Source organism: Lytechinus pictus, chromosome 10, assembly GCF_037042905.1.
Source record: "Lytechinus pictus isolate F3 Inbred chromosome 10, Lp3.0, whole genome shotgun sequence".
In the NCBI taxonomy this organism is placed as follows: domain Eukaryota; kingdom Metazoa; phylum Echinodermata; class Echinoidea; order Temnopleuroida; family Toxopneustidae; genus Lytechinus; species Lytechinus pictus.
This window is the reverse complement of record NC_087254.1, coordinates 5,354,164-5,380,795: the sequence shown is the minus strand read 5'-3', so window position 1 is coordinate 5,380,795 and position 26,632 is coordinate 5,354,164. Positions and strand designations below refer to the sequence as shown.

Sequence of the window (26,632 nt, the reverse complement as noted above, 5' to 3'; positions counted from 1 at the left end):
TATGGGACAAAATGTGCAAAGTACACATGGCGTATTAGGACGGGGTGGGGGGGGGGGTTATACATGCTGGTCTACAAATGTGTCAGTTTTGTGTGTAATGTGTGTGAGTCAGGTTGGTGGTGGTGGTGTGGGTGGGTGTGTGTGTGTGTGCCCATGCATGCATCCCGCAAGACGTTTTGAGAAAAATAAAATCATAACAGTAAAATTTCCATTTGTCTAAACTTTTGTGTAAAAAAAAAAGAAATGTCTTATCACTGAACTTTTTACTTCATAATTACGTGATGGGGGGGGGGGGGATGACCACCCCTAGATCCCACATTCCCCAATGATCTTGCCCCCGCAATTTCGATGTGCCCGCACAAAATCACATGGCGTTCCATAAACACAGTTTTGTTTGGGATTTTTTTCATCTTGTCATCCAATCAGAAAAAACGAATTATCTGATACTGTGATAGAACCTTGATTTTTTTAAATTCCATTTTGAAGCAATGAATAAAGGATGCCCCATCCCACTGATTAAAGCTCAGTGTGTCCCCCCCCCCCCCCCCCCTCCGTCTATATTGAGACTCCAATATGAAAACCACTTGGCCATCCATAAGCACAGCGTTTGTTTGGATATAGAGTTGGATGCCCATCTATTTCGATGTGTACGTGGCGCGTGGAGTACCAGGTACCGGTACGCGATCTAGGGTCGAGTACACAGCGATAAACTGCGCCGAAACTCCGGCGGCGAAGAATCATAGAAGTCCGCCTCAGCACAGCAGTACCGTATTACAACTCTCTCCCTGACGTTACGATATTAACATCTTCAAGATGTTGGACTCTAGCAAGCCAAGTCGAACTCTCGTCATAATTTCACTCGTCATCAACCTCTGCTCATCAATTCTCATCGTTTTCCTGAACAAGTGGCTGTATCGAAACTATGGATTTCCAAATATCACGCTAACTTTCCTGCATTTTCTCATGACGGGCCTCGGCCTGGCTGCCTGCCTGAGGTTCGGCTTGTTCAACAGGAAGAGCATCCCCATCATGAACGTGTTACCACTCAGTTTAACTTTCTGTGGGTTTGTCGTGTTCACGAACTTATCTTTGCAGAATAATACCGTAGGCACGTACCAGTTGGCCAAGTCAATGACAACACCTTGCATTCTCCTCATTCAAACTGTAATGTATCAGAAAACATATTCAACAAGAGTAAAATTTACATTGGTGAGTATGATTCATATTTTATTGGGTACACTGTACACAGCCACAGGATAATTGTGTTTGAGATTGAGACTTTGGCGGGGTGCTGTTTGGGGATTTATTTTTAGGATCTATTTATCTGTTTGTTTTGGTACGATGGTGGTCCCCAAGTCTGCGCACCTAACGATTTGAGTTAAGATTTAACATGAACTTCTTTTTATTTCACAAAATCTCTCTGTTATTAATGTTCCGTATATTAGTATGAGTAAGTGTACCAAATATCTCATTAAAATTTGAAAAAATAAAGGATTTTCTTTAAAAAAACCTCGTGCAGTCATTTTCAGATTGAAAAAAAAAAATGGTACCCCATGTCTGCGCACCCGTTCACTTTGCACACGATTCGGGTATTTTGATGAGAAAGGCTGCATTTTGAGGCCGTCACATGAAATGCCAAAAATTAATTATTTTTCCATCATTTTGAATCAGATTTTTTAATGAATATCTGTCTATGTGCTGCGTGTGTAAAGTTTGTGGTCGTTGCGTATCTTCTTTTACTAGAATCGCGCAGATACGGGTGTGCGCAGACAAGGGGGACTGCGCAGACTTGGGGAACTTGCCATACAGATAGAATGAAGATTTTGGTCTAACATGACTTTTAGTTTACCCAAGTATGAGAGTATTTTTATGATTTTATAATTGATACTACTACTAGTACAATGTAGTTTTATAATTTGTTAAGAACTCTATTCAACACCAATCATACTAAAAAATTTTGAAGTTTAAGAATAGATCTATTACGAATTCAAATTGAATAATAATATTAGCTCGGTAGCTCCCCCTTTCATTGATTACTTCTTGTTTTCTATTCTGAGCTATAGCAAGAATTAATCATGAATGCATTGTTTTGCCCCCTCCCTTATTTCATTTTGCAGCACTTTGAGATTATTATCTAGATAAAACCATTTTCCAACAATTAGAGATTAAAACAACCAACACAAAAAATCGTTAAAATATTTTAGTAACGGGAAAAATCTTTACTGCAATTATAATGATGGGAGTTATTTTTTTTTTCATTTAGTTGAGATTTAGATATATATGATGATTATTTTTTACCTGATTGCTAAATGCTAAGAAAACATGAATGCTTTTAACCATGGGTGTCGATTTGTGTTGTGAATCTGTTGTTCAAGGGGCGCTTGAATGGTATGACGTCACGGATCGACACCAGTGCTTTTAACTTTAAATGAGTACGAGCAACCAGAGGACCGAAGGCTTAAGATCCTCTGAATGACCTGGTAGTTGTAATGAGGGTAAACACCATAGCACTTGCACACCATGTGGTAATCGAATAGTACCAACCTGGGTCACTTGGGTTTGCCAAACAGCTGCTTTACAGACTGAGCTATCATGCCTCCATATTGGCCTATGTGATAATTGCCTGGATGAATACACTGTCTCATAGAACCTTGAAGTTGATTTCTTTTATTGTTTATTTGTCCTTTCTTCCCCAGATTCCCATTACTATTGGAGTCATTGTGAATTCAGTTTATGATGTAAAGTTCAACATAATAGGAACACTTTTTGCTACTGCTGGAGTACTTGTAACATCGGTGTACCAAGTTGTAAGTTGCATGAATATTTTTATTATTATTATTTGTTTGGCGTCACCTGTGCCTGGGAGGCGAAAAGCAAACTGAATCACTATGACCCGCATACTAACAGAGAAGTTAATTTTTTAGTTTGGTAAACAGTATACTGATTAAACCAAAGATTTATATTTAAAATTTCCCATGCAGATGGCCAAACCTGCTCTAGTTCCACCTGTACATTCCAAATAATTTGCCTTGAAAATCCTAAGGGTCAATATATAAATTCTGTTCAACCCCCCCCCCCTCAAAAAAAGAAAGAAATTAATTACCCGGTAATTAGTAAAAATAGAGTTTTCCGCACGAATGATGCTGAAATGTGTTTTATGATTGTTTAAACTGGAAATAGCTTTGGATCTGGCATTAGGAATTTTCATATTTCATGAATTTCAATTAAAAATATACTTAAATAACTTATAAAATGGTATAGAGTTTTGTTAATCACTATGTCAGTTTTTAGGGAAAATATCTTATGAAATATGAAAGGGAAGAAGAATGAATTGTGAAAATATGATTAGAGCATTTAGAAATATATTGGTTGGTAGCCTAAAATAATAATTTTTACCAAACTTTGGCTCAATTTTAAGTGTCTGCTAGTTGTAGCAGTTTCCTAACTAAAGTGGCTACTCTGGAATATGAAAAGCTTTTGTTTTTATTGTTAAAATTATAAATAAGAAAAATCATCATGATATATAAAACACCCATTCAATAGTTTTCTTATTTTCTTTTTCATTTCTTTGTTTCATTTCATGCATTACATTTAAGACAGTGGTCTCACATGTACAGATGCATATGATTTGTTGTCCTTGGTCACTAATTTTTTCAAGATAATGAACTAAACATAATTTAATTAATTTATCTTTAGGGAATCTTTAGGGACCCCGGGGAAGAACAAGTTGGCTATTAATAGCCAATCTGAAACGGGTATATCCCTGCAATATATGATATTGTATTACATGCATTGTTAAGTTTGATTATTGTTACATTGTTATATTGTGTATAATTATTTTATCATGTAATGTTTGTTATGTTTCTATTTATGTATTTTTCAAATCATGAATAAAACCAAACCAAACCAACATTCTCTTTAATCTTGTGTTTGTTTGTTTCCCTATTTACATTGATCGCTATCTTTTCTCCTCCAGTGGGTAGGGAGGAAGCAGCATGAATTTCAGGTGAACTCGATGCAGCTCCTTTACTTTCAAGCCCCTCTATCAGCCTTCCTGCTCCTATTCATCATCCCATTCCTTGAACCTGTCATTGGGGAAGGGGGCTTGTTTAGCAGCTGGCCTCCTCAAGTATACGTAAGTCGTGCTCTTACACGGTTACATGACATTTTGTCGTGTTGGTGTAAGAACTTTCGTAACACATTTTTGTGTACCGCATGCACGCGAAAACGCCCCTTAGCAGCATGTGTGAGTGCATCGCATAAGGGTGTTCCTGCACTGATGCGGTGTGCGAAAATGTTTTTCGTTAAAGGCGTTCTTGCACCGACACAATAATTTGTTGACAATTGACAATTGCTCCTACTGAAAATCCACGTATTAAGCCAAACCCAAATCTGAACTTCAACTCTTACTTTAAACTTAAAGGGGAATGAAACCTTTGGAACAAGTAGGCTAATGTCGAAACAGAAAAATCAAAGAAAAAGAACAAAGAAAGTTTGAGAAAAATCAGACAAATAATGAGAAAGTTATGAGCATTTGAATATTGCAATCACTATTGCTATGGAGATCCTCCCATTGGCAATGCGACAAGGATGTGTGATGTCACATGTGAACAACTTTCCCTTTGATGGACTATAAAATGCACCCAAAATGTCTCTTTTTGCTTTTTCTTATGGTGATACAAACTCTTTATCCATGATGTATTCTTCAAATATCTGTATTACATGCCCTCCTATAGAAAGAACACATGATCTACAGATAAATGTGATTCATTCTCCTTTAATCTTAATCTTCAAACGATTCCGAACCATAAACCATATCGCAACCCTAACCCTCACCTTACTTCTGGGATATTTTCAGGTATTGCCCAGGTGTTTCTCAAGCATAATCTAGCATTTCCTTGTGCCTCCCTGTAAGCCTACGTCTTACATAATTCCCAGCATTTACAAGTTTTTTCCCTGTATATTCCTGGGAAATCGTCAGCCCTGTGGGGGGCTCGCAGGGGGGTCTTCCCATGAGGCAGAGGGTTACATTTGTCTGGATCAAACTGATTTTCTGCTTTGCCTCATCATCTTACGGCCCCTGCTTTGGGTTTATGTGCATGGTTAGAATGACTGCAATGTTTTCTTGGTATTATCCATCGAAGATCAGGCTAGGCAGAAAACCTTGTGATGTAATGTAGGTTGACATGTGCGTAACTCTTGGACCCTCCCTGTTTATGTTGTTGTCAGTATGAGAAGCTCCATCTCGGAGGAACTGTCTTCGTTCTTTTGAGTGTCACAGATACCCAAAAAGAGAGAGAGAGGGACTTGCTTTAATTTCCATTCACTATCCCTGATGTAGTTTCCATTGATGTAAGTTTTATTATTTTTAAAAGTCAAAGTTATCTTTTTTTCTCCTTTGCAGGCCCTTGTATTGGCATCATGCTGTGTGGCTTTCTCTGTAAATCTATCAATCTACTGGATTATAGGAAATACATCTCCAATAACGTATCCTTTGTATGACATCGATTGTGGTGTAGTCAGAACTTTTCGGGCAATTGATGTTAAAGATAAATACCAGTTGTGGTAACGATCTCAAATGAGTTCGGACAGAATCTAATAAAATGACCACCCAAGTGTTTGTAGGTATAAATAGAACGATATGTGCCAACTGGCTCGTGTAATTGCTGAGAAATTAGCAAAATAACCACGGAATTCCATTAAATGTCGGGTATTTTTCCAAACAATATTGATTCACTGTCCCACGTACGCCTTTTTTGCGTTAGTGATCATCAGAATTATCTGTTTTCAGCTAAGATCCCACAAAGAAAAGTTTATTTCAATGTACCAGAACTAGATCTATGATAATATGGTGGCATTCAACCGTGATTTTAAAGACTTTCTCATGAATTGATTGTACGCTGCAACTACTTTCTTTTACCTTTAAAGGGGAAGTTTACCTTGAAGAGAAGTTTTGTGTATTAAAGGGGCATACAAGTCAGCAGCCTTACTAGCCCCACCTATAGTCCTCAACTACTCATATCTGGCCTGGTTCCTGCCCATAATGCAACATTCTAATCAGTGTAGTCTTGTAATATAGGCCTACTCAGGACACACTAATTCCCCATTCAATTGATTCGTATACTGTAGCGATAATTATGTTACCACTTCTTTAAACGAGAAATTCTCCTCTCCAAACATTTTAGTCGCTCGAGACAAATTAAATTATAGGCGGATTATTCTCTATATTATTAATAGTTAAATCAAAAGCTATGTTTTAAGACTATAAAGCTATTCATACGACCACACATAGTTTTTGGTCAGCTCGCCACCTCCCCCTTTAAGTAGTATAATGTATTAATGCTCTTTTGTTTTACCATTCATTAATAATTCTTTTAATCATTTAACCTGATGACATATGACCCAAAAGACTTAATCCTATTTAGCATATTTCCCTAGTAAAAGTTGTAAAAGATAACGATTGCATCGTGCAATCATGGATTTTATTCTTTATTGGACCCTTTCCTTTGAAATAATCAAATTCAGTGTATTAGAAATTAAAAGAAAGTTAGACCATTTCCTTGATGAAATAAACTTTTGGTAAAATAGACCAAAAAAAATTACATTTAATTCTTTACTGTAGCGTTGTGGCCCAGTGGATTTGTCTCCAGACTTTGAAATAGAGGGTTTTGGGTTCAAATCCTAGCCATGGCATGATTTCCTTCAGCTAAGAAATTTGCATTATGTCGTGCTGCAGTCAAACCAGCCAACCAAGGTGAGGTAGTTGGATACCTGGCAGGAACTTATTCCTTGAAAACACAGTGCGCGTAACAGCTGCTCTGATAAAATAATTGTTAAGCACTGTATAAGCAGGTATAATGATTTTTGTTATTATTTTTGCCTTCCTTAATTATTGTAATGTCATAGATATAATATGGTGGGCCATGGTAAGTTTTGTTTTACACTCCTTGGGGGTTACTTCCTGTTCCAAGATCCTCTATCAATTTTTCAGCTTGGTGGAATCACGCTGACGCTCGGTGGTATCATCCTTTATACGCACTTCAAAGTGACGGAACAAGAAAAACCAACTCCCGGTAAATCCCTGTAAGTATTCACGACATTGCCATTGTTTGCCATGATTAGTCAACCAAAATGAAGTTCATGTTTCTTATGTAGTTTGGAAAGCCAAGATGTGACTTTAAACCTTTTCCACCCATACTTGGCACCAATGCATACTCGGTGCCGCGCGAACTTCGTATTTCACGCTCAAGCAAACAATGCATTGTTTCCCTCCCTGAAAATAATTCAGCACAGAAGGGTTCACGTCCCAGTACACTAAGAGTTAATTGCAAAATAAAGGAGAATATCTCTTTCGTATAAGTTGATTTTCTTACTTTTCAGTTTTGAACTAAAATGATTTTTGGAGTAATGTAGAGAATGGAATCTTGTAATTTCTTAGCTGAATTGAAATTTGAAGTGAAACGACCATTGATCATATTTCTGAAATGAAATTGCCATTGGGCAAACTTCTGAAATGTCTCCCTCACTTGGTTATTTATATAACAATTTTCTAATACGTATGCACTGTATATTGATACCACTGATTGACCAGTAGCCATATTATAAAATAGCTGAGATTTTATACGATTTCTGTTTATTGTTATTCAATGATTAATTTTAAAATATTTGCATGATTTTTGTTAACTTATTGATTCATTCACAGAGAGGAAAACTCAGCGAACAGCCATGCTGTGACATGTCCGGCCCCGAATAAAGTCTCTAATGAAGTCTAAACACTTTATATGATGATGTAGAACTTTTTAATTCAGCCCACATTTTCTTCTCGAACAAATCAGTTTGAAAACTATCATTGCCAACTTCCAAAGATTGTCATGGTTTACATTTTTTGTTTTATTTCTTTTCCCCCATTTATCTTAGAATATCATCATTGTCTTAAGATTTTCTTTAGTAACATCATTTTATCCATATCCACCCTTCTCTTGCCTTTCTTTTATATGCTATATAGGTCTGCCTAAAGACTAGAGATGTTATTACCAATCCTTCGCCACATCATTTCCATTTTTACAATTTTTCTCTTCACTACGCAAGCATCATTAATAGCATAGCACCTTTACACATCTGACAAAATTGCTTTTTCTTCTTCTTCAAATTACATTTTCAAAATGAAACCAAATTCATTGCTTATGAAATTCATTATATATGAAATTCATTCATGAAACCAAATTCATTGCTTATGAAATTCATTATATATGAAATTACATTGGTTATGTAGATTCGAATCAGTGATAGGTCAGCACGACATCACATGGTCATAGCTACAAGGTTCGCATTTGTTATATTCTAGGTTTTGACGTCACCTCAGTGAATATAATTGCGTTGGATTGTAAACTGCAGCGTTATATTCCCTGAGGTGACGGCACTCGCTGCTTATAAGTTGCATAATCAGGTAGTTAACTTGTACGCGCTATTCGCGTTGATTGCATGAAGCACGCGCTTGCTGTATTTTCTCCAAGCTTTCCTTCATGTATTCTGACGTAGACGGATCAGAGCTGCATTTCGAGTTTATCATAAAGCCAAATTACAAATGAAGACTCTGATGGCGAATCTTCATAAACTATTTAATATAACAGATATTGCATGGTCTATCTTTTTAATAAATAACATATCAACTCCCCTCCGAAGCTATATTTTTCCCTCGAGACAATATTTTCTCTCAGAGCTTTGGGCAAATATATAATCCCTTGGGAAAAATAAAACTCCGTTGGAGAAATGAATTGTTAAATTCAAACTCTAGGTAGGCAATATCTGTATAATATTGCATCTTTGTAGCAGTAATTTATTATAGACTTCTATGAAGTCATACAGTACTGCGCTTTACTTTTGAAAGTTTCAGTGGTTTGTTTCATTATAAAGACTGCTTTGGCCGAGGTTCATAGATTATTAAGATTAAGCCTCGGTTTTGAAACCCTAATTTGAATGCACATGTATATGTCTTTGTTTTTATGCAAAAGAGGCTGGTTTTTAAAAATTCTATCTATTGATATTATAATTTTTCTCCTTTTCCTTCTTTTCCTTTTGCCTCTCATTATCTCCTCTTCCTCTATTTCTTCTTTCTCCTTTTTTCTCTCCTCTTCTTCTTTTTCCTCCTCATCATCCTCTTCTCTTTTCTTCATCTCATTTTTTTCTCTTTTTCCTTGTTAAAGATAGTCATTGTTATTGTCTTAATTGATATTATGATTATAATTATTAAGAAAAAAATCAAAATGGACTATGAATTCCTTTTAGTGCAGGTGCTAATTAGATTCAATTTGCTAAATTCAATGTCAGCAAGGTTTGCAAATTGTCTTGGGTGAGTGACTTACATTTTAATTTACAGTCAAATCAAGTCTACCTTACATAATCACTTTTTTTTTTACCAGGGGGTGTTTCACAAAGATTTAAGTATGACTAAGTGTTGCACTTAAATGCCTACGCCTACAGGATATGCAACGCGCAATCTCATTGATCAATATGCAGTAGTGCGCGGCCTCGTGGCATGATCGGACCAATGCGGTCATGCCTTTTATAGATCATGCAACTAGGCATTTAAGTGCGACTCAAAGGAAACCAAAACCCAAGAGGTGAAGCAATCTTATCGGAAAGAGTAAAATGAGAGGAACAATTAAAAAAAGTTTCGTCAAAATCGGTTACGAAATAAGCAAGTTATGGGAGTTTGAAAACTCTTGTACTTTCTATGGGGATCCTCAAATCGGCAAACGTGCTTCAAAATGGCTGATTTTGTGGACAACTCTCCATTTGTTTTGTACACAAATTTTCAGATTTTCCTCATTATCTTTCAAATTGCATTTTGCCTCCTTCTGAGCACAACATATGTCATGGGAAAATGTAATTCACACCACATATGTCAAGGTCAGGAGGATATATTGTGAAATATGTAAAATAAAGGTTTCCTTTATTAAGTCATACTTTCTCCTAAGTCTAACAGATTCCTATGCTCCCAAGTGATTCTACTTGGGCAGAGTTTCCTGAATATTTTTGTTGAATCCATAGAAAGCCAAAAACGCAAGTGAGAATGTTGTGCTTATTTTCATATTTTTTGGTGGTGGTTGGAGGGTGATGGGAGGGGTGGCAGGGTTCCCACAGACGTGGAAAATCCTGGAAAAATTTGTGGTCATGGAAAGTCAGGGAATTTGGAAAATTTGTGAAAAGTCATGGAATTGCATTCACCTCTTAGGCTATGGCAGCTTTCCAGTCTGTCGTGTCTTGCAACTGTCATACTCTGTGATCACACTCTGCTATTATAATTAGTGTTCATGATTTCCATTTTTCCCAGTTTTGTGACATCCCAACTCCCGGAACGTCATGGGAAGTCATGGAAAGCAGCAATTTAGTCATGGAAAAGTCATGGAATTCTGTTTTCAAATTTCTTTGGGAACCCTGTGGTGGTATAATGATATCTTTTGTATGTCCATGGGTTTATTTCTCTGCTGTATGAGCTGAACAGCTACATCAGCAAGTGAAGCAATAGACAATCAATCTTGCAATTGATAAGGTTTTTTTAGTGGATCATTTTCCACACTTTGATTGTCACTGACTGTATGTTACAAGCTACTGAAATCCTTGCATCTGATTGGCTAAGAGGAAGTTTGTCAGACAAGACCATTCATGAAACATTCCCCTGGCTGGGTTCCACTTTCAAGGATTAGAGGGGGAGGGGGAGAAAGTGCATAAAAGGTATTTATAGTAAAATAAAAAGACTGATTTAATCATGTAATGAACAACCAAATTAGCTTATGGTATTACAAGTTTGAAAAGTGACTTTGAATCTTCAGTGTTCATTGATGGCATGGGTGCAATTTTAGCACTTGCCCCCCCCCCCCCAGCAAAATATTTTGCTTTATACAGGTAAACTTTGATAAGTGGACCTTTCATGAGTCAAATATTTACCCAATTAAAGCCATTTTTTATACTATATTATGCAAAACATACTTTATACCTCTTCTAAATCAAATTTCTTTTTGTCAAACAATTTTCTGTTGTCTCAAACGACTTGACTTGGGTCTGTATAGGTATGCCATTGGTTTTGAAGGGCATGGGCAAATATTATACATTCTTTTTTTAAAGGTGTATTTTTGTATGATGCCCTTTGAAGTATAAGGTAAATAGTAAAGTACTTACTGAGCTGGTGCTGATAAATTTTTCACAATATTTATCATTGAAGGTCCAACAAGAATATTTTTTAAACTAAAATGGAGAGTTATGAGCCCACCATATTTTGATAGAATAATAATTAAGAATCGAGTATTTCATTATCTTTTTCAAAGTACAGTACAAACGATTTTGTAATTAGACGATATGAAGGCCACAAAGGATCTGTTAGTGCCATTTTCTGGAAAGTTCTAGAAAGTTCTTGTTGATGGCATATTAGAATGTATTGTATTTTTAAAGTAATTTATTCTATATGTTTTTATTACTCATTTTAAATGGAACACTCGTATATAAGTAAGTATTTATATGTAAAGAGAAGCTCAGCATTAATTACAGGACAAAAGGTCTGTGTGTTGTGATGGTGTGAGTGGGTGTGTGTGTGTATGTGTGAGTGCAAGAGTATAGTCACTGATCAAGTGTCTGTTTCTTTGTTTTTGCAGTATTATATTAGAAAAACACCCAAGATATCTTTCAGTAGCAGAAAATGCTCTTGCCTATAGGGTTACAGAGGTTTGCCATTTATCAATAACATTGAATAAATATATAGTCAATGTTTAGAGTAGTCACCTTGCAAACATATTTTTCCATAATTTTTGCTGAAAATAGAAAACAGAATCGTAGTTGAAGTTATCATGAATTATACATTTTTTCTATATAGATTTGATGCAAGTATATCTTTAAAAAAATGAGTAAAATATTTACCCAATATTAGGTAAAAAGGAAACATGTGTGTTTAATAGGTAGGATTTTGTCTTATATTTGGCAAAAGTATGATTTATGGGTAAATTTCAACACAAAATTTGGTAAAATTTACACAATATTTGGTATCATTTTACCCAACAAACATACATTTTCCTTTGTTTATCCAATATTGGGTAAACTTATCAAAGAGTGATTTGGACCTTTGTTTTTAATTTGTATGATGTTATATTGCCGATTTCCTTCTTCATTAAAGGTTTCTTTAAAGGTGACATCATGCATCAGCCAACCTTATGTATATTCATGACGACTGTTTTCACAAAATATTGCTAAACTTTAAACTTCGGTAACTTTATTATTTGTTATCCGATTTTGATGAAATTTTCGGCATTTTGCTCAGTGAATTCTACTCTATGTATGAAGATATTTTCAGGCCGGACCATCCCTTTAAGGTTTCATCTGGTTCCACTTTATTGACAGTGTGTTGTATAAATCAGATGTTTTTTATGCAACATATCGTAACCATGGCTTATGATGATTTCAAATGCATACTGTTCTCCTCTCAAATGCATGAATTAAATGACAGAGCACAAATTAGAAATGTATGTATTGGGCTCTCCCGAAATCATCTTACATCTAAAATGTTATCGACTGTGAAGAAAAAATGAGTATTATATGCAATGACATTGATTATGTACAATATGGCACCGTATCTATTAAGTTTGTAATAAATATTTGCATTATTACAATGTGATGTACGGCATAAGTATTCGTCTTAGGTTGTTATTGTGTGATTAATTATTAGATCTCTTGTTATTTGCATGTAAAGTGTTCATGCACTCTGCGGGGGGGGGGGGGGGGGGGGGTTACCAAATCTAAAGATAAGGTTTAAGAGGTCAAGTCCCCTAAATGTACATGCCCAAGGGCAAGCCAATGTTTTTTTGATTGCCCAAATCATGTTTCTCCCATTACGCTACCTGTTTGCCCCGGCAAGGCCATCGGCTCGTCCCTGGTGGCCCCTTTAAAAATACGATTTTTTTTTCAAAAAATGTATTACATGCCATTATGATTTAAATAATTTGGGCCCTCTCAAATGTGGATGCACCGGGACAAGCCAATTAATGTTTTTCTTCTTGCCCAAGTCGTGCTCTACCCGTCAGTCTACCTGGTTTCCCCGCTTAAGCCATCGGAGCATCAATGGAGGCTCTTGAGGATGTTTTTCCAAAAAAGTTAATAATACTAGTATATGCCCTTTTAGTTTTAATAGTCAAGCTAGTGTTTTTTTCTGGTCGCCCGAGTCGCTCTCTACCCGTTAGGCTATCTAGTTGCCTCGGATTTGCCATCGGTCTATCCCAGGGGCCACCTAAATATACCTATTATAAAAAAAATACATTATTATGTCCTTTTAATTCTTATGATTTGGGGCCCCTAAATAATTATGCATGCGTCGGAACAAGCCAGTGTTTATCTGCTTGCCCGGGTCGTGCTAAACCCTTTAGGTTGCATGGTTGCCCCGGCTAGGACGTTGATCTCTCTTTTTCCCCTGGCTCTACACCCCTCTCTTCTCTCTCTCCTCTTCCTCTCGCCCGCTCTCTCTCTCTCTTTCCCTATTTCTCTTTTCTTGCCTTTCATCTTGAATTTATTTTCATTACTTCTTCTTTTATCCTATAGCCCAATAATACTCATTTCCCCCTTTGCCATTATATCTCATCCCTTTTCTCTACAGTTGTAATTCTTATGACACAAACTTCAAATTTGGACTAAAATAACTCCTTTTACCATGAATAATGTGGTTTTAATGAAATATTCATCATCTTTCGTAACACGTCATCACTTTCCACAACAATAACAATTTTTGAAAGTAATATCACGACTCAATTATAAAGAGGAATTACTTGTAAAGTAAGTTCATAACTACCGAGAAGGGAAATATCTTTTTGCATTTCTTTACTAGTATTTTCTTTTTTAAAGAAAAAGTTGACTCTAAGACGTCACAGATGAGCAGTTTCTACATATACCATGTGATATAAATTCCCCCAAATGCAATTTTCTCAAAAAATCGAGAGTGGTTTTATTTGTACTGTTGATGTATCATTAGAAACAGTCATAATAACCCTTCTCTATCAAAACTATTCACGTTCATAAAATTCTATGAAAAAAAAGTAATTTATGGAAATATAATTATGGATAAGCTGCTTGCATATGACGTCATGAATTGAAAACTTAAAAATTCATAACCCTCTTATTCTTTGACGGATTTTCATAAAACCTTCACTATTTTTCTCTTAAGATTTTTGCTTTAAAAAAATAGATAAACAAAAACCTCGGGGTGAACTTCCCCTTTAAAAGTCCCAATGATTTAAAAAGAAAATAACAGTCAAATATTTGAGCCATAATGTATCCCGATAAGCTACCGGATATAACACTATATCATAAATCACATTTTAGAAAATAATCAATATTTATTTACTCCAGAAAAATGAGATTGATATATTCATGTAACATCGATGACTTATACACACAATATTCAATGTTGCAGAAAGAAATGAACACACGCCCCCAACGAGTGGATAAATACAATTCGACCCGACCAGAAGACGAGTTATTAACGATCGACATTCATCATATACACCTGTATCAAAAATATAAATAATACATTTCTGTGCGCTATATACTATAATAATTTGTGTGATATAATTACAGCGGTGCTACGATATAAGAAAATCCCAATTTAGACAAGGATGAAAACATTTAGATAATTATATACAGGAAAGAAGTACTTTGAAGGACCAGGAAAAGGCAAAAAATTTACATTCGTTGCCTTTTAAGATATTCATGTAAAAAAGGCCACAAACTGTACAACGGGAAAATATCGAAATATAAAACACACGATCTCATTAAAGTATCGTTCATCATTCAATTTTCATAACATGTCTCGTGAATGATGCGCGAAAAGAAAATACAATGATGATGTCACTATGACGAATTCGATTTCACATCCCCGCCGATGATTTGAAGAATGATAATGTTCTTATTTACAACCCCCACCAACCACCTCCCCCCAAAAAAAATTTGCCGTCATCACGTCATTCAAATTTTATGTGCTGCTCTAAATTATTCATTCATGTTTGTGCACATGGCGTTCTTATAATATTGAACGCATAATCAGAGAGAAGGGGGAAGGAAGGGGAGGAAAAGAAAGGAGGAAGAGAAAGAGGAAGAAAAGGAGAGAAAGGAAGAAGAGGAGAGAGAGATGACGGAGGAGGGGGCGCAAACGCGGGGGGGGGGGGCAAATGATATAAGGTAGTATCTGAGGTGTTCTGTTGTTGTTCATGGTGTTACAGTGAATCAGGCCAGTTTTTGAAATAAGAATGATGATGATGATCGTATTTCCTGCGACCCCAAGATAAATGCTTTCTGTTATTAAGCCATTACTGAACGTAACAGCTGACATGCTTACAATATTATTTGCCATTTTAAATATGGATATGTCTACGTACAAAATAATAGCAAATAAGATCATGACATTCAATTCGTTCAATCTACATTCTATACCATTATTCAGATCCGAATTATCTTCACCAAACAAACGCTTGACATTTTTACCACGCCTCGTTATTCTCAAATATCATGGGCTGTTGATTCAGGCTTGGGCGGTGCACATCCACAGAGGTGCATGGGGTTTTTGATTGCCCTGTCCCTAATTTTTTTCTAGTAGTGAAAAAAAGGGGTAGGGGGGGGCGAAAGAATGGTATAAAAAGAGGTCTGGCCGTGTAACCTTAAAACAGCCACGATACCCATTTAAGCGAAAATGATACAACGTCATATTTAAGTCGTCCTGCCCCCACCTCCCCACATAAAATCCTGCCGCAGCTCCTGGGATGGCATGCAGTATCAAAACTCTATAATGTGGAGGGTGGCATGTATATTATTTTTTTCTAACCTCATCAGATTAACCTGTATCCTTATTATACACCGTGATAATCATATCAATTTTTACTTTATTCCCTTTTACTATACCCTCTTGTCCCTTTCACGCACTATTTTCGTCGCGGAGATTATATACATGCCAAGTCCCTTGTTAATTTAATGAGACGCGGAAAGAGGGGTTTCCATGACAACCCTCATGCTTTCCTTCCCCCCTTCAGGAAGTAATTGTCGCCTTGCGTGACATTGTTATTGATTGCCAATAAAAGGATAGTTCGGACGTGTTAAAATTCCCCCTGGAAATATATCAATGGTTCGTTTTCTTTGCAGAACTGTGTCTACCCCACTTTCTCCCCTATTCGTCTCTTACTTTTCGCCATTCAATTTTTCCCCTGTCTTAAGTCTTCATTCCCTTCTCATCTTCTTTGTCTTCTTATTAACGGGGCAGGAGCCGCAATTCACACTGCAGATCAGACGTGGTCAAATTTCACTAAAGGCCGGGTTACACCAATACCGAATTCTTCCGAATAAATTTGGACCGATTCTGCCCGAATACGGCCTGATTCGGATGGTTTCGGTGGATTTGAATGTTCCCGATCCCTCCCAAATTTTCTCGCATTCGTTAAGGGGGAACATAATACTCCCGAAACGGCGGTATTCGGATGGATTCGCAGTTGATTCGGTTCCGGTGTAGCCCAGGCTTAATTTAATTTGAGTGAGAGGAGGAGGAAGAATGTCTTAGCAGAATAGCGAAATAAAAATCATTATCAGGTCAATTTGGGCAGTTTGAGAGTTGACACACTTGTTTTATTGAACGATGGAGGGTATAATAATAATAATAGGCATTTATATAGCGCCATATATCTAGAAATATTCTATTCCGAGGCGCACAAGAAAATAAAGAATAAGAAAGTTTGGATGAGTGTCAAAGTGCCAATAAAAATAATACTGTTAAAAAAGATAAGACTTCAGTTTAGATTTGAAGGTCTCTAGTGATGGTATAATTCTTAAATTTAATGGCAATTCATTCCAGAGAGAAGGTGCTGAGGCAGAGAAAGCTCGCGCACCATATGCTACACGTGTCTTGGGAGTCTTAAGAAGTTGCTGGTGTGATGATCTCAGGCATACTACATAATAATAAAGTAAAGGGGTGACGAGGTAACAGTGTAGCTCCCCTTCCTTGATCCCCTCGCCCCTTCATAGTCAACCATACCCCTCAAGCTTGGGAAACTGGTTTTGACAATTACATACACTGTAAAAACTGTGGTGTTAAAACTGACACCAGTTGGTGTTAATAGACGACCACACCCTTAGGTGTTAAAATTACACCCTAGAGATTGAACATAACACCAAAGAGTGTAAATGTAACAACCCAACGTGCTGTAATGACACCTATAAGTGTTAAACTAACACTGTCAATTTAACACCGGTGTAAAATAGCTGGTGTGGTCCTCTATGTACACCCGTTAACACCACATTTTTTGCTGTGTATTTTTAAGGGATTATTTTCAGCTTCTATTTGAATTATGATTTCTGATACCAACACATTCCGTTTCGATATGAGCATATGTAGCGGGGGGGGGGGGGGGGTATAGAGTTCAGAGTGCAAAGTGCATTTTTTTTCTGGATGATTTATGTTGTTATTCGAAAGGTCCCCAGATAATATTTCTATTGAATAGATTTCCATTCTGACATCCATATTCTATCGTGTTTTAATTTGCCCACTAACTAATTATGATAAGGCACTTAAGTTTTAGTTTCACTATCCGGTCAACCTGTATCCAAATAAACCACTAACAGTCAGTAAGAACTTAGATTGATTTTTAAATAAAACCCTTATCTAAAATCATTAATACTTAACTCTATACAGTAGGCTGAAATATTTCTACATTTTGAAAAAATATTTCCATTCATATATTCAGTATCCTTCAAGCTATATTTATTTGTTAACCTTCTCCTTTCATTTCATAAATTAAAAAATGCTGCTCTTCCTCAATTAATATGGCATATCTTCATTGAAAATATGTTTTCAGAGACTCAAAAATATATATACACGACATTCCTCATACGAACTGTGCACGTTAAAAAGGATTGTATGCACAATATCATGGTGTTTTTCAATTACCATGATAATCATTTGGGTCAATCTGATTTTATCAAAAATACAAAGGTCGGCCTATTTCATAAAAATACCGACCACACATAGCTTTACATTCCTAAACAACGAACAGTCCGGTGTACATAAAAACTTCATATCGTTGAACCGATATTGACGGGTGTTTGTCTTTGCATGTACTTGACGCGAGAGGGCGTGTTGTGAAGCTCGTCCGTGATCTTCCGGAAGTTGCGGTAGACAAGGAAGTCGGTGATGCCGGCCGTCACACACAGGATGAACGATATCCAGGCGACCACGAAGGACCAACCGTAGCGGGACGAGGTGGCGTCCTTGAAGAGCTGGCCGACCAGGGATACGTTGTCCATGTCGCCCGTTTCTTGGTGGGCTGTCAACATCATCAGATGGCCTACCAGCATAAAGAGACCTGAAAACGATCAGAAATAATGCTGAAAACATGAAATGATGAAGACGAGGAAAACACTCCTTAAATTATTAATAAGATAAGATCATACAAAATTAGCTTACGTTTCGTTTATCTTAGTTTTGAATAATTCTTTATTGATTTCATTCAATGCAATAAAATAGAGTCTAATGACTAGCTTGTTATACGTAATGAATAAAATACCAACAAGTGGAACGGCTCTGGCAGTCTCGCCTGCATTACGCGATTTAATATAGCAGCAGTGCTAACTTTGAAAACTACTATAAAATAATCATTCACAAAAACACCATTCATAAAATGACATAATACCACGTTCATTGACCATATATGACATTTGAACGGTGACTTAAGACTTGTCAACTACACCCATGTCCACATTTTATTGACTCTATCCATAAACTTTCAAAGTTATGATGGCAATTCAACAATTACCCCAACATGGCCTAAGTTTATTGACCTTAACTGACCTTGGTTTTGTGACCTGAAACTCACAGGGGATGTTCAGTGATACTTGATTACTCTTATATCCCAAGTTTTATGAAATATATAAACTTCAGAGTTAGGATGGTAATTTAACAAAGACCCCCAACACGGCCAAAGTTCATTGACCTTAAATGACCATTGACCATGGTCATGTGACCTGAAACTCGCACAGAATATTTAGTGGTACTTGATTAACCTAATGTCCAAGTTTCATGAACTAGATCCATAAATTTTCAAATTTATGAAGTTAATTCAACAAATACCCCCAACTTGGCCAAAGTTCATTGACCCTAAATGACCTTTGACCTTGGTCATGTGACCTGAAACTCAGGAAGGATATTCACTAATACTTGATTAACCTTATGTCCAAGTTTCATGATCTAGATCCATAAATTTTCAAAGTTATGATAGTAATTCAACAAATACCTCCAACTTGATCAAAGTTCATTGACCCTAAATGACCTTTGACCTTGGTCATGTGACCTGAAACTCGTGCAGGATGTTCACTAATACTTGATTAACCTTATGCCCAAGTTTTATGAACTAGGTCTATATAATCGCTAGAGGGTATTCATTTGTCTCGCAATCTACTATGGTCAACAAGGAAATTCGTGATCACTCTCGCAAAAAGTGTTCACTGGCTTTCTAGGAAAATCGTGATCACTCTCGCAAAAAGTGTTCACTAGCTTACAAGTTCACGAGCTTTCGAGTGCCGCTGCAACTCTTTATCAAGTGACGAAAATTATCTGATGACGTATTCTATTTATACTCATCTCCGGGACCGTACGCACGAACGCGAGAACAATAGGTGGGCATTGATCCGTTGCGTCGGATGCGGTACGGCCGGTAATCCGTGTATGCAAATAAGCCGGGGGTATATGCAAATACGCCGTGGGTCGGCAATATGCAAATTAGACAAAATTGGCGGGCTTGCTAGTTTCCCGTGGGCGGGGGCTGACTAGCTGAGCGGTCCCTCGTTCGGGGCCGGGAACGATCGGGTCGGCGTGCACTGCCAGGTAAGGGGGTATTGTGCTGTCGGATGGTTCGCATCCAGAAGTCGGGGATGTCGATCCCGCTGTCTCTGTTGAAGTTGTTAGGACAAAGACGTATACTAATAGCCTCCTTAATCCTGCGTGTATACCAATGTCTCTCTTTGGCAATGCATTGTACACCCTCCCAATCTGGATGGTGTTGCTTCTCCCAAGCATGTTCTGCCACCGCGGATGTGTCGGTTCGCTGTAACCGAACATCGCGCTTGTGTTCAGAAATGCGTTCAACTATCGGTCGGGCTGTTTCTCCGATGTAAGACCCGTCACATCCCTGGCAAGGAATGTTGTATACTACGCCATCACGTCTGTGATCAGGGATAGGGTCTTTGGGGTGTACAAGCTGTTTGTGTAAGGTGGTGTCCGAGCGGAAAACCGTTCGGATACCGTGACCTTCTAATCGGCGTTAGGTCTATATACTTTCTAAGTTATGATGTCATTTCAAAAACTTAACCTTCGGTTGAGATTTTGAAAATAATTCTCCCAACATGGTCTAAGTTCATTGACCCTAAATGACCTTTGACCTTAGTCATGTGACCTGAAACTCAGGCAGGATGTTCAGTAATACTTGATTAACCTTATGTCCAAGTTTCATGAACTAGGTCTATATACTTTCTAAGTTAGGATGTCATTTCAAAAACTTAACCTTAGGTTAAGATTTGATGTTGACGCCACCGCCGCCGCCGCCGCTGCCGTCGCCGTCGGAAAAGTGGCGCCTATAGTCTCGCTCTGCTATGCAGGCGAGACAAAAATGAGCCAGCGATCAGGTATGCGTAGATCAATGTTACAAACCTACCATCATAACAAACAGCAAATAAATACATACTTATATAATCAAGTTCTGAACAAACCTTCACAATGCTCATTAACTGATATTGATGTATAATTAATTCTGTAAACCAATTTACAAAATTTTGTGCAAGACCAAAGAAAAAAAGTTATGATAATAAGAATCAACATCTATAACAAGTTAGTCATCATCTATTAGAATAATAGAAGCTTTAGGAAACGGTGCCATGAAAACACGTATACCCCCCCCCCCCTTCTCCCTCCGTCACACACTCGCTTCCATGGTGTAAATAACACATAATATACAAACCTGAAAATAGCATGGTAAATCCCGCGACTAACATAGCCAAGGGTTGCTGGTGTAACATGGCTATTATGGCTACTGTGCATCCAGTAAACGTTGCTGCTGTGCTAATAACTTCAAATGCTCCTAGCGATTGGAAGAAGGCTAGATAATACAAAAAAGAAAAAACAAAGAATATATGAAATCAGACCAAAAAAAAAGAGAACATATTTTACCCAACTGCTATAGGAAGCATCTGTGCTATTTGTTATAGAACTTAATATCCATAGGTATCCATTTTTAATTCTAACGCAATATAATTCACACCGACTTGTACCAGTAAAGGGCCAAAGATATTTGAAATTTGCTACACATAGTTGATTAATACTATTTTGATAACTTACATGAATTATATTATTTAGATAACTTATATTTATTACGGTTTTATACGATTTTTCAATAATTATGCTCTTTGCCTATTTTTTTTCTTCAACCAACTCGTCATTTTATATTAACGTTATTTCCTCCAATTTACCTTTGATACTGTGATGCTATTTACAGTATACAAATGATGCACAGATCTGTGTGTATCGGTAGGTTTTGTGAGCATAAGGGAACTATGGAACTGTTAAACCAAGGAAGCTCCTTGGTTAAACTCATGAGGCGCAGCCAAGTCGGTTAGAGCATGGAGCTATTAATAGCTCTATGGTTAGAGTATAGTTTCCAAAGTTACCGCATGCTCACTCGTCCTACCAATGCACGAACAAACCTGTGTATTATTTGTTTTATAGAATGGTGGAATTCTTGGCTAAAATTTTTTTTTTACAACCATGCATAAGTAATTACCGACGCATGGCTAGCCATACATCCGGAAAATTTGCCATACATAATACCGGACGCATAGCAAATTTACCGGATGCATGGCTAGTCATGCGTCGGTTATTACATAATTATGCATGATACCCATTCTATAATAATTCAATGGTAAGTGATAAGAGAAATGAGAAAATAAAGAGGGAAAGCGATCAGCATTAATAATGGAAGAAATTTATATGTTAAGTCAGTTGCCATTGAAGGTAATTTTCCTTAATATGAAGTTTATGTCAAACCAAAACCAGACGTGTAGAATAATATTTCATTCGATTGTGTCTTGACATAAAAGGCATAATGGCAGAGATGGGGGGAGGATAGGAAGACTGGGAGAGGAAAGGGTAGTAGGGAGGGGTGGGGAAGCAGAGGGAAGGAGCACGAGAAAGATAAAGAGAGAAAGAGATAGATAGATAGATAAGATAGATAGATAGATAGATAGATAAAGGATATACAAACAGATAGATAGATATATAGATAAGATAGATAGATATATAGATATATAGATAGATGGATGGATGGATGGATGGATGGATAGATAGATAAATAGATAGATAGATATATATAAATAGATGGATGGATGGATGGATAGATAGATGGATATATACATGTAGATAGAGAGAGGCGCAGAGACCCAAGGGAGGGAGAAAGAGAGAATTTTAAACAAAAGAGAGGGAGAGAGTAGTGTGTGGGTGGGTGTGTGTGTGAGAGAGGGAGAGAGAGTGGGGGGGGGGGGGAGGAGAGAGTGAGAAAAGAGAGAGAGGGGGGATGAAAAGTAGGCAACTTTGCATCCATTGTAAATGAAAGAAGATATAACAATCGGTGAGAGAATACAGAGATTATAGTTCAAAGAAAAACTAAACTATAATGTGTGTTGCAGTTTCCATCCAACGACGTCTATTTTATCTAAAGACTATCTATTTCGATAGATAAGAATTATGTTTTAGAGTGTTGGGCGACTTATAAAGGTGAGTTAAGAGGGGTAAACAAAAAAAATTGTAATTATTAATTTTGATCGTATACTTACTTCTGTGAGTTTCATCATGTAGCGCTCGTAACATATTATTTATTGAGTGACACCCGGCGTCTGCTGTATATAGGAAAGGATGGTAGAAAGAAAAAAAAAGAGTAAGAAAGATATTGTAACTTGAAATAATCCTGAATAACTTAATGATCACAGGCTGTACTAAATTATATTCACATTTTCTATGACTATAGACCCCGTACACGCAATCGAAGTAATGAACATGAATACAATTCTTATGAAAACAGTAAGCAAATCTTTGAAAATACAATGATTTTTACACTGCGTATATTGAATAAAAAACATTTGAAGAGATTTTTTCTGATAAAACGAATGATCAAAGACTGTGTTTAAAGGGCAAGACGATCAAGCCATGTCGTCATTCCCTTCACAAAACTCCCATTAAGATAAACTTCTCGATCCTCTCCCCTTTCCCCTCCCTTTTCTCCCCCTCCCCTACCCCTCCTCGCTCTTTTACCCCCTTTCCCTCTCTCCTCTCTCTCTCTCTCCCTCCACACTTTCCCTCTCTTTAATCTCTCATATCTCTTTCTTTCCTCTGTAATCTTCGATTTTTATTTCTATATTTTATTTTCAAATCTCTCTCTCTATACAGACCGACATAGAGAAATGTCATTATTTACAAATCATCCTCCAATAAAGAAGTTGTGAGTAAAAAAAAAATCTTCGTCTTTTCACTCTGCATTTTGCAATGATGGAATCAGTCGGTGTTTGGCTATTTCTTCGAACAAAATCGATTTTTTTTTTCTAACAATGATGCAGGCAGTTTTCGAATTTCCTTTCACATTTTATTTGATTTTTTGTGGGTAGTTTTTATGAAGAAATGCATTTCATAACATTTAAGAAAAGCCTTTGTAAAACACTGCAGTATAGGTTCTACATCACGAACAATTGGTAATGGCGATTTCTGCTACTGATATCTTACATATTTTGAATATTTGGGGAATATGATGATGAATGTATAAAGTGAAATAAGGACGAGTTAAAGTAGTAATAATGGCAGTAGTATAATTGTAGTAGTAGCATTACCAGGAGCAGCAGCAGCAGTAGCAGTAATACATATTACTAGTATAGTAGTACTCTATTTAAAAAAAAAACCCAGATTTTTCATAAAAAAATACAGAATCATTCTGAAAATCAACGGGAAATTTTCTGCAATATAACAGTCAGAACAGTTCTATTTAAAAAAGTGAACAAGTTTTGATACACAATATTTTTAAGTTTCATATTCCCAAAATGAATAAGAAATACAAAATAAAAAAAGGAGAAAAAACAATAAGGGGAAGAATGGATAAGTAAAGTAAAGAAGAATAAATTATATGAAAACTAAGCAAGATGTAAAAGTTATTAATTCACAATATCGATATTCTTTCTCCTTTAATTTCCCCCCTCTCTTAGAAACCATCCTCCAAAACATAGTATCTCTTTATCACTTTCTCGCTCCCTCTCAGTCTCTCTCCAGTACACACACAAAACACACCCTCTCACAAACACACACACCCTCCCCCACACATTATCTCTCTTTCGTTCTACACTTTTAAAAATACTAGTAATTTTACAAAGAAAGATTTACAGGATGTTTACCTTTTAAAAACACACGACAAAATGATTTGACATACCAAACGTATTTATGCAGTGATATGTAACGTAAAACTAAAAGTTAAATGTAAAACAAAGGAGAATATAATAATCTTTGTAAAAATACCAACGAACTATCGTGTTTTTACGTTAAATGCAGTGCATCTATCGTATAAATAGCGTTCGTATTTGTAAATTCACGGCGATTTTTTATGTTAAATGAATGTTAAAATGGTGTGTTTTTTAAACAGTCATCCAGTATTTTGCATTTTTACAGCCCATCGTATTTTTTTTAAGTTCATACAGTTTGTGAGTCAAGGTCAGTCAATATTGAATAATGATTTTATATGCTTATATTGTAAATTGTTTTATGCTTTTTTATGAAAATGTGGAATATAAACTTTGAAACTATACGCATTTTTCTGTCATTCCCTCTATCCCCTCTCTCTCACACAAACACACACACCCACGATTTTTGCGTACAATGCATGAATTAAAAAAGTGTTTTTGTTTTCTCTTTCTATAGGTTGTTTGTGTTCGTTAAGCAGTTTATGAAAGTGAGTCTATAAGTTTTGACATTTCAAGGAATATCTCATATTCAGAGTATTAGCAATACTTTTGCTCGATATAAAAATTCAAACCATGGGTACATTAATTCTTCTAAATGGGGGTAATTCCTGGTCAAGGTTTCCAGCTGATGTTAATTGCAATCATTGTTTGCAAGTCACGTCGTCCATGCTAAACATAGTGAAAAGCACATGAAGTATATCGTCAACTGAATAAAAGCAAACGTGATTTAACGTGCGTTCTCTCCATTACAAATATATACTCGGGCTAAATAAGAAAGAAGTCATGTATATTGAATTACAAAATGCCCTTTTCAAACACTCAACATAAAGAAGTTTGCCCCCCCCCCCGAAAAACAAAAACAAAACACCCCACACACATATACGTATATAATGACATTTGAGCCGCGCTACAACCATATCACTCTTCCGTTTACTGTAAGAGTAGAACGGTCAATAGACACACTGAAATCGCTTTCTAATTTCGTTTAAATATTACTGTTTTCCTAAACAATAGGAAAGTGAAGACAATTTCATTGTTACCCAGACAATACAATTTTTTATAGTCAAGAAACCATACAATCTTATTGCAGTTGCTGCTTTCTATTTCAAAGTTTGTTATTCAAAAGCTTAGATATAGACCCAAGGTTTGGTATCACGAAAATAAAGTGACATTCATCTCGTTCATTAATATTCACTAAAGAAAAGTAATTTATTTTCGATCTAACAAACGTTTCGAATAACGAAACTCATTTGACTGAAATTTGGATTAAAACCTTTGGAATAATATACCAGATTTTATTTTCAGATTAAAAATTTACATTCGGATTAACAATTGGAACTATACAACAATAGGGCCTATAGGAATTTACGAATCCTTTTAATGTCTTTTCCGGACTAGCGAACATCTTGGTATAGTCAATTTTCATGTTTCAATTAAAACAAACCCTTCTGAACTTCTGAATAACGAACAGTCGGAATTATTAGCATATACTTTTCCAAAACAGTAGAAGAAGGAGGAGGAGCCGTGGTGCAGTGGTTTTGACTCTCGCCTTGTAAACGGAGGGTCGTGTGTTCGAATCCCACCGCGGTCTGGCGTCCTTTGGCAAGGCGTTAATTCACACTTTGCCACTCTGTGCTAAATGGGTACCCGGTAGGATTTGAAAGTCATTGTAGCTTGTCCAGTACTGTGTGCGCCTCACCGGCGACTGACTGGAATACTCCCCAGGGAGTGAAGGATGTGCACACATTGTGTGCGGGAATCACTGATTGAATCCGATGACTGGTGTAATAATATATCTGTAAAGCGCTTACACACGTCGTTCCGATGTATCAAGCGCAATATAAAATCGGATTATTATTAAGAAAAAATAATTATAATAGAATTAACATTGTTTAATCAACGCCAATTTCTAATGATGGGCGATCAGTAATGATACAGTTTAGTGTTCATAAATTCATCATCCTAATTTCTGCAGTGTTCGACACGAATATGACTAAAATGTAGCAGAATTCAAGGTCATTATTTTGAATCAAGCTATTATATTTGTAAGTCTATTTCTTTTTGTGGTAGACTACATAACACA

General features: G+C 36.6%; 2 protein-coding genes across 3 annotated transcripts in view; one reads left to right on the top strand and one right to left on the bottom strand.

Annotated features, from left to right (window-relative positions):
* The first annotated feature begins 594 nt into the window (after positions 1-594).
* Positions 595-12,676, top strand: LOC129269766 (solute carrier family 35 member E3-like). Of its 2 annotated transcripts, none has more exons than XM_064105172.1 (6): positions 595-1,209; positions 2,697-2,807; positions 3,977-4,135; positions 5,405-5,487; positions 6,907-7,083; positions 8,006-12,676. In XM_064105172.1, the coding sequence occupies exons 1-6, from the start codon at positions 814-816 to the stop codon at positions 8,013-8,015; spliced, it is 936 nt and encodes a 311-aa protein (XP_063961242.1). In that variant the 5' UTR covers positions 595-813; the 3' UTR covers positions 8,016-12,676. The 2 variants fall into 2 exon arrangements, with proteins under 2 accessions (XP_063961242.1, XP_063961241.1); XM_064105171.1 differs by having other exon boundaries at positions 603-1,209; positions 7,703-12,676.
* A 1,004-nt stretch (positions 12,677-13,680) lies between these two features.
* LOC129269765 (transmembrane protein 114-like) overlaps positions 13,681-26,632 on the bottom strand; it is a 71,790-nt gene continuing 58,838 nt past the window's right edge. Inside the window, exons 2-4 of the mRNA XM_054907262.2 lie at positions 22,888-22,950; positions 21,021-21,158; positions 13,681-18,374 (exon numbers count right to left, since the gene is read on the bottom strand). Of these exons, the coding sequence (XP_054763237.2) occupies positions 18,085-18,374; positions 21,021-21,158; positions 22,888-22,950 (491 nt within the window). The 3' untranslated portion in view covers positions 13,681-18,084. The remainder of the gene's footprint in view (positions 18,375-21,020; positions 21,159-22,887; positions 22,951-26,632) is intronic.